Here is a 13,296-nt window from a genome sequence, read left to right on the forward strand (position 1 = left end):
GCTAGCCTTGGTCAGGGTCATGTCTTAGCTGTGCTAGCTAGCTAGCCTTGGTCAGGGTCATGTCTTAGCTGTGCTAGCTAGCTAGCCTTGGTCAGGGTCATGTCTTAGCTGTGCTAGCTAGCTAGCCTTGGTCAGGGTCATGTCTTAGCTGTGCTAGCTAGCTAGCCTTGGTCAGGGTCATGTCTTAGCTGTGCTAGCTAGCTAGCCTTGGTCAGGGTCATGTCTTAGCTGTGCTAGCTAGCTAGCCTGGGTCAGGGTCATGTCTTAGCTGTGCTAGCTAGCTTTTTTTTCACATCACTTGTCAGTATCTCTTCCTTCCTGACTTGTACACTAGAGGGTTCCAAGCAGGGTCCTCTGATTCATGCAGCGATCATCTCTCAAAGCACCACTTCAGCCAGCCTCGCCACCAAATAACTAGCTGGTTAAGTGCGGGTGGCGGTATTACACTGAGGAGACTGTATAACCACTCCTGGTTTACACTGGCTAGACGGGGTCATGCTGGGGTCACGCTGGGGTCCCATCAGTCCTCCTCACCTCTCAGCAGAGGCCTGGGAAACACTCTCCACACTGAACTGACGTTGAACTTCTCACAAATTAGTTTGAGAGTTAGAACAGGGGGGAAAGAGAGAGGGAGAAAGAGAAAGGGAGGGAGAAAGAGAGAGAGAGGGAGAGAGGAAGGGGGGGAAAGAGACAGGCGTTTTCAGATGAAAGTATCCCTCGGAGATATTTAAACTCCCCCTGCGTGCTTTCTGGCCCTCCGGGGGAGTGGGGTGGGGGGGGAAGGGTTATTAATGCAGTATTTACTCTTTCCCCCTGCTGTCTTCTTGATTTAAAACAGATATTTTGCCAAGGAGGCAGTTTCTCTCAAGCTGAGGAAAAAGAAAGTTCAGGAACTTTTGTTACAAGACAACTTTCACTGTCCTACTTTCCTGCATGTATATTTCCTTCCATTTCCTTTCTTCTTGAACATACATTGAATTTACTGTGAATTAATGTAACGGACAATATTCGTAATTTCCATTCTGGACACAGTCCATTCTCTGCCTGCACAGTCACTACAACAAATCGTTTGTAGAATGAATGATATCAAAACCTGGGATTGAAGAGGAATACTGGAGGAGAGATCTGGTCTGAAGCCTCATGAAGCTGCTAATAATTCTTCAGCTAAATAAATAAAGATCTGGTTGTGTTGGAGGGTCACTGGGGACATGTTGTAGTTATATTCTAATTGAAGTACATGATTCAAACGGCTTCTTTCTACACTTGGCCGCAATGAACCATATCTGATTCGTCATTAAGTAATTATGAATGCTAATGCCAATAAAGAACCTTTCAAACTGAACTGCTCTACTCGCCAGGAAATTAACCATCAGAGATGTCGCTAAGGAGAAAGGAGGAGGAGAGGAGGAGGCGGAGGAGAGGCAGTGCTTCCCAAAGGATGGAGGAGAGAGGAGGAAAAAGAGGGAGAAGAGGGGAGGAGAGAAGGATGAGAGGAGAGAGAGAGAGGAGGTGGAGAAGAGGGAGGGGAAATAGAGATCTCTACACTTTGATGATCCCATCATCCTTTAACCTGTTTACGCTCCTGTTTCGCTCGCGAGACAAAAATGCTGCCCCCCCCCCCCCCCCAGCTACGACGCACTAAATTCTAATAAATATATTTTTTAGACGCTACACATGTTATACATCATTGGAAAGCTACGATTCTTGTGCTTGTAGATATGTAAACCATTTCAAGATCGAGTCACAACAACAAGTTTAGTCAACGTCTTTGTCCAGTCACCACTTTGGTGTTGTTTACAAAGCCAAACTCTCTACTTACCCTCAAAGGTTCCGTGTCGTCCTGGTATGCAAACAACACATCAAAACTTGATCTGCGTACATTCCCAAGGGTTCAAAGTATCTAACCATGTAAAGTAATTCGTCCAAATACAATGTTTTACGTTCATGAATAGCCATTATCCTTTGTTTCATCATGCAAGTTAGCCGACGGAAGAAACAACTTGTTCACATAAAAGTGCACCTTTCTCCGGTTAGCAACGGTCTATTTACTATCCAAAGGCATCAAAATGTCCGCTGAACCCTCCCCTTTTGATTGACACCAAGATTGACCCAATCGGAGCTTCCATTGCCTGTCCAAGGCCTTCAACAGCCAAGCAACGACTCATCTGAATTGATGGCCCATCACACCCCCACCTGGGTTTTCTTTGTTTGAAGCTCAGCCCAATCAAAACCAATCTTGGAAATGACTGACACGTCTTTTAGCCAATCACATTCTGAAAACAATGATATGGGACTTCCCAGGTAAGTGAAAACATTGAAAAGCTGTACTCTCTGCGTAAATAGCTGCATATGTTCATGCGTTGTGCGCGCTGTTGGAACGGAGATTATTGACGCAGTTGGTTATCGATTTCATCATGGCAAAGAAGACACAGAAAACGAAGTATTGTCTCACAGAAGTTTTGGAAGAAGTAACTGGACATGATAGTGATTTATCAGACAATGTATCCGAGGAAAACACAGATTTTTCTGACTTTGATTCAGAAGCTGAGGATTTATATCAGGAAGGAGGAGATATTACCTTGGATAAGTAAGTTTCGTTTTATATTATAAAACATATTTTACTGTATATTCTGCACAAATAAGCTTTAGTTTCAAATCCAAAAAAAAAATGTTGCCGTGTGTTTGTAATCATTTGTTGTTTCTTTGTTCCACGTTTCAAGATACTAATAGAGCTACTTTGGCGTTGTAAAAACAATGTTTTATAACATATCAATAAGTAACCCTATTAGTATATCTTATTTAGTGAAACATGGAACAAAGAAACAACAAACACACGGCAACATTTTGTTTTCGTAATTGTTTTTGTAACTTTATATGCATACATATTTGTTGTTTCACTGAATCAGATCAGATAGCTCCATTTGTCATGGTATAACATTGTTTTTACATAGGGTTAGGGTTAGTATTTCTTCTAGCACCAGAAAAACTATATATTTGTGTAAAATAACTTACAACAGAAGTTCATGTGTGTGTGTTTCAATGTTTGAACTGCATTTGGGGGAGGTGTGTGTCTCTTTGTTTCAAGGTGTGAACTGAGTGTGGGGGTGGGGGTGGCTTTGTTTCAAGGTGTGAACTGAGTGTGGGGGTGTCTGTGTTTCAGTGTGTGTGTACTGCTGATGTAGAATACAGAAAATATGGGAATGGTTTGTAACTGACTGTTTATTTTGTCATTATAGGAAAACATCTGATGAGGACTACGAGCCGGATATTCCTGCTCAAGTCAGCAAGCGGCCCCGTACAGCAGCAGGACAGGAGGACAGCAGCAGCTCATCCAGTGATGAGCCTCAAACTCCCCAGAGAGGTTCTGCCAGCAGGAGAAGGCCAAGAGGAAGAGGAAGAGGAAGGGGAAGGGGGAGAGGCAGCAGCAGAACCAAAGCTGGAGCGTCAACAAGCCCATCTGGAGAGAGATGGAATGATGTTGACATTCCTGACATAACACCACCTCAGCCTACTTTCAGGCCGACGAACCCACCTGGACCCCAGCTAATTCGGACAGCGACCTACACAGCCCTGCAGCTTTTCCAACTTTTTTGGACAAACTCGGTATTACAAACTATCCTTCTAAACACCAATGAGTTTGGCTTGACTCACCACTCCACACCCACTCACCCCTGGATTGATCTGACATTGCAGGACATGTTTACCTTCATTTCCATGGTCATCTACATGGGTCTAGTAAAATGCTCTACATTTACTGATTACTGGCGAAAGGACAAACTGCACAGCTTCCCTTTCCCAAAACAGGTAATAACCGGGAAGAAGTTCCTCCGAATCTCCAGATCTCTTCATCTGAGTAGCATGGCGGACGATGCTACTAATGAGCAGAGGAGAGGCACAGCAGCCTTCAACCGTCTTTGCAAGATCAACCCAGTTTACCAGGAGATAAGAGAAGCATGCAAAAGGAACTATCACCCAGGCCAGGATATTGCCATTGACGAGAGGATGGTTGCCTCTAAAGCTCGCATTGGCCTAAAACAATATATGAAAAATAAGCCTGTTCGCTGGGGATACAAACTGTTTGTTCTGGCTGACTCGAAGAGCGGTTACACATGGGACTTTTTTGTGTATGAAGGAAAGCTCCAAGGAAACACTGGCAAGGGTCTCAGCTATGAATCAGTGATGGAGCTAATAGACACACAGTTGCTGGGCACCGGGTACAAACTCTTTGTTGACAATTTCTACACAAGTCCCACCCTTTTCCGAGACCTCCTTCAGAAGAGGATCTGGGCATGCGGAACCATCCGCACAAACAGAATTGGATTCCCGAAAACAAAAGAAAACAGTTTGGACTCAAAATCTCCCCGCGGCAGCATTCGCTGGATAAGGAACGACCCCCTCCTCTTTGTCCAGTGGCGAGACACAAGGGACGTCTTCCTGTGTTCAACGCTCCACACAGCACATGCACAGGACACGGTGCAGAGGAGGGTCAAAGGTGCAGATCAGCGCTGGATACTGAAAGACATCCCAGTTCCGCCAGTGGTAAAGAACTACAACCAGTGCATGGGTGGAGTGGACCTCTCCGATGCACTGATCGGATACTATAAAGTACTCCACAAGACCCAGAGATGGTACAAGACCTTCTTTTATCATTTCCTGGACATTGGGATTGTGAACGCCTTCCTCCTTCACAAAGACATTGCAAAAGGAAAAGGACAGGTACCTCTGACCCAGAAGGCCTTCAGAGAGACCCTTGCTGTTGAACTGGCAGAGTTGGGGCCTCAACCCTTACCCGGTCCCTCATCTTCCATCGTGACTCAACCCACAGCTAGTCACAGGCCAGTGCATATCAGTGGAGACAGCACCGCTGGTCGGCAGAGGTGCAAACACTGTGGTTTACTGACACCAGTGAAGTGTTCAACCTGCAATGTAGCTTTGTGCTTTGTCCCCAAACGTGACTGCTACAATAACTGGCATGTTGCCAAAAACATTTTGTGAAATTGTCAATAATTAGTGTCAACAATTCACTGTTTGTAAATAGTTTGGTGTGTTTTTCTTATATAAACTAGTTTTTCCACAATAGCTCTTGTTTTGACTCTTTTATTTGCACAAAGTTTAGTTTGAAGAAGGTAAAAAGCACTCTTATGCCTCAGTTACTCTGTTTCAACAACACTAATGGTGAATCTGAATATGGAATATGATAGATCTGAGTGTCACCTTTCATTAGAGCCCAAACATATGACTGTACGTGAAAGAGTTCAAAAGTTGTAGCCTTTTTAGGCTAGGTATGTGGCCATGGTTACCAAGGGTCCTTTTGGAGTCTCCAAAGGGCACTTTCAGAAAACGCCTGGATGTACCCTTAGAAAAACATGTGTATAACATTCATTTTTTGTGTTGTTATGATCTACTTTTGAGTTTTATTGGGTCAGGCTTCAGGCTGGTGTCCAATTTTATCTTCCAGCTAATACGGCCTCTTTAGGCTATTGTTTTCATAACAAAATCTAGGCGGAAATGGAAACTTTCAGTTTCCTTGTGTTCAAGCTTCTATTACTCAACACCAGTAGGACTAACATGGGTCCTGACAACAGGGGAAAAAACTTCAGAGTGTCAGCTTTCAAAAGAGATCATTTACATGCATGTACTCCAAATGGTTCAAGAACAGCTTCCAATTTACTTTGGGTATGCTGTTTAGGCGTTTTTAGGCACATTTAACAGGATGCTTAAGAGGTTAAACAGCAAGAAAAAGAGACAGAGAAAGAGATAGAGGGAAAGGGAGAGGATAGAGAGATAAAAAGAGCAAAAGAAAGACAGGGAGGTGGAGAGGGAGGAGTCACTTACAACTCTACAAGCCAGAGAGAGATTAGAGCCAGACTGAGGATTTAGATATTAGTGAACGGTGGTCCATAAGCAAGTCACTTACATTTAGTCATTTAGTAGACACTCTTATCCAGAGCGACTTACAGTAAGTACAGGGACATTCCCCCCGAGGCAAGTAGGGTGAAGTGCCTTGCCCAAGGACACAACGTCATTTTCCTGGCGGGAATCGAACCGGCAACCTTCAGATTACTAGCCCGATTCCTAACCGCTCAGCCACCTGACAGCCACAGCCACCTGACAGCCACTTCTCTCCCCCTCCCCCCTCCCCTCCCCCTCCCCCTCCCCCTCCCCCTCTCTCTCCCCCTCTCTCTCTCTCTCTCTCTCTCTCTCTCTCTCTCTCTCTCTCTCTCTCATCTCTCTCTCTCTCTCTCTCTCTCTCTCTCAAAGAGCAGTGGTAATACTGTGGAAGGAGAGACCTGGTAGAGTAAGTGGAGAAGGAAGAGCAAAGTGTTGCAGCAGGTTATTTTGGACGTTGTGAGGATTTAGCGGTAAGAAACTGCTGCTGTCCCTGTAGCCTCGGTGGCCTTGCTTGGGAGCGACATTAATCACCGTCCCCCTGCATCGACTGCCTGGATAATGGTTCCTCTTATCACCACACAACTCCTAGAAGACCAGAAGTCAGTGCTGTACAGCCAGGGGACGCGTGTGTGTGTGTGCTTGCCTGTGTGTGTGTGCTTGCCTGTGTGTGTGTGTGTGTGTGTGTGTGTGAGTGTGTGTGCTTGCCTGTGTGTGTGTGTGTGTGCTTGCCTGTGTGTGTGTGTGTGTCTTTCCCTTGTGACAGTGTTTGTTTTGAGTTGTTTTCATCTAAGAATGGAAGGAAAGCTCAACATTCCAGTAATGATATGTAAAGCGTTGTTCTTTGCGATAAATATATATTTTCCTTTTCATGATTTCATATCTCTAAGTATTGTTACTATATTTATCTGAATGCGGCTCCAGAGCGCTGACTATTTATCTTCCTCTCCTCTCCTGTTTATTGTAATCTCTCATCTGTTTCCAATGAAGAAGGAAGGTTAACTGAATCTCCACAGATCAATTAGGAGAGGAGGGACCTGTCCTTCAGAGGCAGGCTGGAGCGGGGGAGGGGGCAGAGGGGGGGAGGGGGGAAGGAGGAAACAGGGGTGCACCCTGGTATTTGCATATCCACACAGACACAACCTCAGATGCTTGTCAGGGGAATAACTCAGCTGGCTGTTGATGCCTCTGTCCTGAATCTGGCCCCTGATAGGCTGCTGCTCCTGAATCCGGCCCCTGATAGGCTGCTGCTCCTGAATCTGGCCCCTGATAGGCTGTCTCTGAGGGCCCCAGGCAGGGAGGCCATTAAGAGCTGTCAATCAGGGAGGAGGGCCGCCAGGCAGGAGGGGCCCGGGGCAATGGAGGGCCGCCAGGACCTGGGGTGGGGTAGAGGCCTGGGGGTGGGGGTAGAGGCCTGGGGGTGGGGTAGAGGCCTGGGGGTGGGGTAGAGGCCTGGGGGTGGGGAGTACGATGTGGGGGGGTGGGGAGGGGGGGTATTGGGGAGGGGGGGTATGGAAGGAGGCACTGGAGGGGTTGTCGGGGGCTTTGGTGGATACCAGAGACATCTGCCGGGAAAACTGAGCATGACTCATTCAGCGCGCACACACACACACACATGCACATGCTCGCACACACACATGCACATGCTCGCACACACAACAACCAAAAACATCCATAAAAACAAAAAAAGAAACAAACCCTACTAGCCAAGACACTAACCCTACTAGCCAAGACACTAACCCTACTAGCCAAGACACTAACCCTACTAGCCCTTCTAGAGGAGAAGAGAGAGGGGGGAGAGGGGAGATGAGAGAGGAAAAAGAGGGGAGAGAGGGGGAGAAGATCTGGAAGAAAGGAGGATAGAAAAGAGAAGGAGAAAGAGAGAGAGAAGGAGAGAGAGAGAGAGAGAGAGAGAGAGAGAGAAAGAGAGAGAGAATGATCTGAAGCATTTTTCTCTCTTGTATATTCTAATATCAGGCGTTAGAAAGAGAAGCTGATTTCAATCAGGAAATGACTGAGCTGATTGCAGGATATTTACTGAGTCTGGCACCCCTCCAAAACCCCCCTTCTCTCCTGGGGGGAGGGGGGGGGGGCTGCTTCACGAGAAGGGGGAACACACCCAGCCCTGCTCCCAGCTCACACCCAGTCTGTCATTAGAGATGGTTTACAACCACTAATCAAGTCTGAAGGTAACTTTCTGAGCAGCAGCAACGATTCCTGTAGTCCTGCCAGTAGGTTTATATGATCACACTGGGGCCTCTAATCTGGGCTAATGACAGTGACCTGCCCAGGGTGGTTGTGTGTGTGTGTGTGTATTTGCACTCAGTCATGGTACCATCTCTCTCTTTCTCTTCCCCCCCACACTATCTTCACACACTGCCACCCTCATCCCTCCTCCTCCCTCCTCCTCCCTCCCCCCTCCTCCCCCTCCATGCATTTGTAATGTGGTTTGGGGCTTATTGACTGAGGGAGGAGATATGATTATCTCGCCCCCCTCCTCTCCACCTCTACCCCCCACCCCCAGCCCCATTCATTAGGGCAGGGTGAGGCAGGCTAGTTGTGTGTGTATTGATTTGGGTTGATTGTGAGGACAGAGGCAGAGTTGTGCTCGTTACGGCTCAGAGATGGAGGTAACCAGGAACCCCTGTGGGCCCACAAGACCCTCTGGAGCTGCTAGCTGGGCCTCTCATCCCTGCTAGCTAGCTCTATTATCCCAGCTAGCTAACTCCATCATCCCTGCTAGCTAGCTAGCTCCATCATCCCTGCTAGTTAGCTAGCTCTGTCATCCTTGCTAGCTAGCTAGCCCCATCATCCCTGCTAGCTAGGTAGTGCCATCATCCTTGCTAGCTAGCTATCCCCATCATCCCTTTTTTTTTACCTGGTCTCTCTTCTACCTGCCCTGGTCTCTCCTCTACCTGCCCTGGTCTCTCCTCTCCCTGCCCTGGTCTCTCCTCTACCTGCCCTGGTCTCTCCTCTACCTGCCCTGGTCTCTCCTCTACCTGCCCTGGTCTCTCCTCTCCTCAGGGCTGCCAACTTTTCCAAAAACCTTGGCGTGAGATTTGGTAGCACCCCCCCACCCCCCCTTAGGCGAGCTTCACTCCCCCCCCAGGCGAGTTTACACTGTTTGCGCGTCAATGATGCTTCACTCCGTTAACCTGCGCCTCGTCCGTTACTGTTTACAACGTTAGCTTGGCTACTTGTTTGGCGTTGCCTTTTCAGCGTGAGATATACAATGTGTGGCGTGAGAGCGTGAGAAATGTTTGAAATGCGTGTGTCACACGGCGAAACCGTGAGAGTTGGCAGCTCTGTCTTCTCTACCTGCCCTGGTCTCTCCTCTACCTGCCCTGGACTTTTCTCTCCTCTACCTGCCCTGGGCTCTCCTCTACCTGCCCTGATCTCTCCTCTCCTCTACCTGCCCTGGTCTCTCATCTACCTGCCCTGGTCTCTCCTCTCCTCTACCTGCCCTGGACTTTCCTCTCCTCTACCTGCCCTGGTCTCTCCTCTCCTCTACCTGCCCTGGTCTCTCCTCTCCTCTACCTGCCTTGGTCTCTCCTCTCTTCAACCTGCCCTGGTCTTTCCTCTCCTCTACCTGCCCTGGTCTCTCCTCTCCTCTTCCTGCCCTGGTCTCTCCTCCAGCAGGCAGCGTAGGATGTTCAGCAGAGCTTGTTAATTGCGCGACCTACCATAACTCATCAACAACGCTCGCTAATTTGTTTGCTGGCAGCTTCTCTCGGTGTCTAATAACACTGTTGACATTGTTGGTGCCTTCCCTGTCAGGATCGGCTATCTAGCAGCCGCCAACTGTCCTCTCTCCGCAGCGAGCAGGGGGCTTGGCACGCACCCGGATGGGTTTGGCAGGCCTTCTCATAACCTGGTCCTGCTCCTGGAGAGTCACAGCTTCCAGGACACATCAATTTGTTCCCCGCTATTGTGAGCGAGGGATCTCTCTCTGGCGGAGGGCCATGCGGGCCAACCTCATATGCATATCTCTGTTATCAGGACCAGTTCTGACAACAAGACACCCAGTTCCACACCATCTGGACCCGAGACTTTCCATGGAGCCTCTCCTGTCCTTCACACACACACACACACACACACACACGTTTATACACACTTACATGAGCACACACACACGCGTGCATACACACACACACACACACACAAATTAAAACCTGTAGAAGAAAAAAAAACGGATAATCAGTAAAAGACAACAATAAGCAGGTTTTAATCTCATTCTGCCTCTGTGCCTTTTTCAAAAGGCAGAGATGAAGGCTTTGGTAATTAGAAGGGTTTGAAGCAGGCAGACATGAAACAATACCTCCACCCCCTGCCCCTCTCCCCCGCGCCCCCCTGTCCCCCCGCGCCCCCCGCGCCCCCCTGTCCCGTCCACTCCCCCCCCTGCCTGTGTTTTCTTTGCCCGTTCACCATAATGACTTGAGCCCTGACGGAGAGACTCTTTGAAGATGACATTCAAATTGTGACATTTGAATTATGTCTGTATGAGAGAGAGAATAGCCCTTCTGTTGGTGCTGTGTGGTCTCCCTCCACAGAGAGGAGAGACCAGCCTCACACACACACACACACACAGCCCTCCTCTCACACTCACACCTGGAGAGACACACTTCATCACTGCTCATTTGTTCGATAGACAATAAAGGTTCATTGTGTAAATATCCCTTTAAAAACACACGAGGAAGAAGCGACAGATCCTGAAATGTTAACACACCCTCGGTGTATTTAAATATAAACAAATAACCCGTCACAAAACGTGATGACCTTCAGGAAAGCATCATGCACTTATTCTGGATAAAATATGCATTGGGAAGATGTATTGTCTATCAGTGAAAGGGGCGGCTGCGTGGAGCTGGGGCCAGTTTACAGTGCGATCTCTGCTCTCCGTGCTTGTCAAAGTTGGGATCTAAAATCTGAATGATCCATCATTTTGGCACAGGAAATGTATTCAGCAGAGATGAGTAAACACTCGCTTAACAAAGGCATTCTAAAGTCAGGGGTAAGTGGAGGGCTGCTCTGTGCTGCTCTGTGCTGCTCTGTGCTGCTCTGTGCTGCTCTGGGCTGCTCTGTGCTGCTCTGGGCTGCTCTGTGCTGCTCTGTGCTGCTCTGTGCTGCTCTGGGCTGCTCTGGGCTGCTCTGGGCTGCTCTGTGCTGCTCTGTGCTGCTCTGTGCTGCCCTGTGCTGCCCTGTGCTGCCCTGTGCTGCTCTGTACTGCTCTGGGCTGCTCTGGGCTGCTCTGGGCTGCTCTGGGCTGCCCTGTGCTGCTCTGGGCTGCCCTGTGCTGCTCTGGGCTGCTCTGGGCTGCTCTGGGCTGCTCTGGGCTGCTCTGGGCTGCTCTGGGCTGCTCTGTGCTGCTCTGGGCTGCTCTGGGCTGCTCTGTGCACACAACAAGGGTAGAGAAAGGCATGAAGAGACAGAAGAGAGAGGGAGAAGGAGATAGACAGGGAGAGAGGAAGAGAGAGGAAGAGAAGGAGAGAAGGAGAGAGAGAAGGAGAGAGAGGGAGAGAGAGAAGGAGAGAGGGAGAAGGAGAGAGACAGGGAGAGAGGAAGAGGGAAAGAAGGAGAGAGAGAAGGAGAGAGAGAGAAGGAGGGAGTGAAAGAAAGAGAGATAGGGAGAGAAGAGGAGGGAGAAGGAGAGAGGGAGAGAAGGAGAGAGAGAAAGATAGAAAGAAGGAGAGAGAGAAGGAGAGAAAGAAGGAGAGAGAGAGCAGAAACCTACGATGATGAAACTCAGCAGCTGTGTGTTGAGTGACCAGCTCAGCTCACCCCAGTATTTACATCAGCAGACATATCAAAACCATGAACATTCAGATGATCACACACAAGCTGAACTAAGTCATCCTCAACATTTCATTTTGCTAGTCCTATCTTTTTCAATAGCAGTCCGTTCCGCTGTTTGTATGATTTAGTGTCTAAATACTAAACAAGTTTGAAGTATTAAAGAGTTTCATAGTGTTGAACAGTATTATAGTTTCTAAATGTGACACAGCATGGATTCAGTGACTTGGTTTGTAGTCTCAAAGTGTTTCAGCATCATCATGTACAACTGCACGGACCAACATATGTATGCAAATAGCCCTCCCAGTTGTAGATTAGCTATAGTCCATATTGGCTTGAGAGAATAATATCGTTTGAGAATATGAGAGGGAGGCCAACTGGAAAATGAGATGATTGCTAGGGAATGTTCTCCATGATAAGGTGAAATTGTATTTGTCTCGTAGCTAGCTGGGATTTCTTTACAGGAAACTCTCAAGGACCGATGATTATACACAATATAGAATTTGCAGTTTCTTAGGACAATTACTGTTTCCGGAAACAAGATCATAAACTAGTCTCTCTTACATATTATACTTTATAATTCTAGTCAATTTGACTCCCTCAAAACGAGAGAGTTGTATTGTGTCTGTGTAGTTGGGACTGTGTCAGTCCCAGGGTGCTGGTGTGTTCTCTTCAGGTTTCTCTTCAGGACTTCTGTTCAAGACGTTTCCCTTCAACAAGGTCAACATGTGCATCACTGCCAGTTACAGAAATAGAAAACATTTAAATGTAAAACTCCAGCGTTCGGCTTGGAGCCGAGCTCTACATCCCACAGGGCAGATTTCCCAGCATGCTTAGAGTGCTGCATCATGTCGGTGGCGGACATTTAGCTGCACTCCAAACCGCAGGATGTTGTCGCTCAGAAACACTGTTTGACCTTCGCTCAGCTCCACCGCGCCCAGGAACACTCTGCTCCACCGCGCCCAGGAACACTCTGCTCCACCGCGCCCAGGAACACTCTGCTCCACCGCGCCCAGGAACACTCTGCTCCACCGCGCCCAGGAACACTCTGCTCCACCGCGCCCAGGAACACTCTGCTCCACCGCGCCCAGGAACACTCTGCTCCACCGCGCCCAGGAACACTCTGCTCCACCGCGCCCAGGAACACTCTGCTCCACCGCGCCCAGGAACACTCTGCTCCACCGCGCCCAGGAACACTCTGCTCCACCGCGCCCAGGAACACTCTGCTCCACCGCGCCCAGGAACACTTCTCTAACACGGGGCTGTGGAGGAGGACAGGCCTTCAAGGTCAACACCAGGGAGTCAGGTGGCTGAGCGGTGAGGGAAGCGGGCTAGTAATCCGAAGGTTGCCAGTTCGATTCCCGGTCATGCCAACTGACATTGTGTCCTTGGGCAAGACACTTCACCCTACTTGCCTCGGGGGGAATGTCCCTGTACTTACTGTAAGTCGCTCTGGATAAGAGCGTCTGCTAAATGACTAAATGTAAATGTAAACACCAGGGTCCTCACAGACCTGAACAGAACCGACCTGAACAGAACAGACCTGAACAGGACAGACCTGAACAGGACAGACCTGAACAGACCTGAACAGGACAGTCCTGAACAGGACAGTCCTGA

General features: G+C 48.5%; 1 protein-coding gene across 1 annotated transcript; it reads left to right on the plus strand.

The window, feature by feature from the left end:
- The first annotated feature begins 1,646 nt into the window (after nucleotides 1–1,646).
- Nucleotides 1,647–5,225, plus strand: LOC134015848 (piggyBac transposable element-derived protein 4-like). Its single transcript, XM_062455365.1, has 2 exons — nucleotides 1,647–2,587; nucleotides 3,237–5,225. The coding sequence occupies exons 1-2, from the start codon at nucleotides 2,415–2,417 to the stop codon at nucleotides 4,993–4,995; spliced, it is 1,932 nt and encodes a 643-aa protein (XP_062311349.1). The 5' UTR covers nucleotides 1,647–2,414; the 3' UTR covers nucleotides 4,996–5,225.
- The last annotated feature ends 8,071 nt before the right edge of the window (nucleotides 5,226–13,296 follow it).

This window comes from Osmerus eperlanus, unplaced genomic scaffold (genome assembly GCF_963692335.1).
Source record: "Osmerus eperlanus unplaced genomic scaffold, fOsmEpe2.1 SCAFFOLD_510, whole genome shotgun sequence".
Classification (NCBI taxonomy): domain Eukaryota; kingdom Metazoa; phylum Chordata; class Actinopteri; order Osmeriformes; family Osmeridae; genus Osmerus; species Osmerus eperlanus.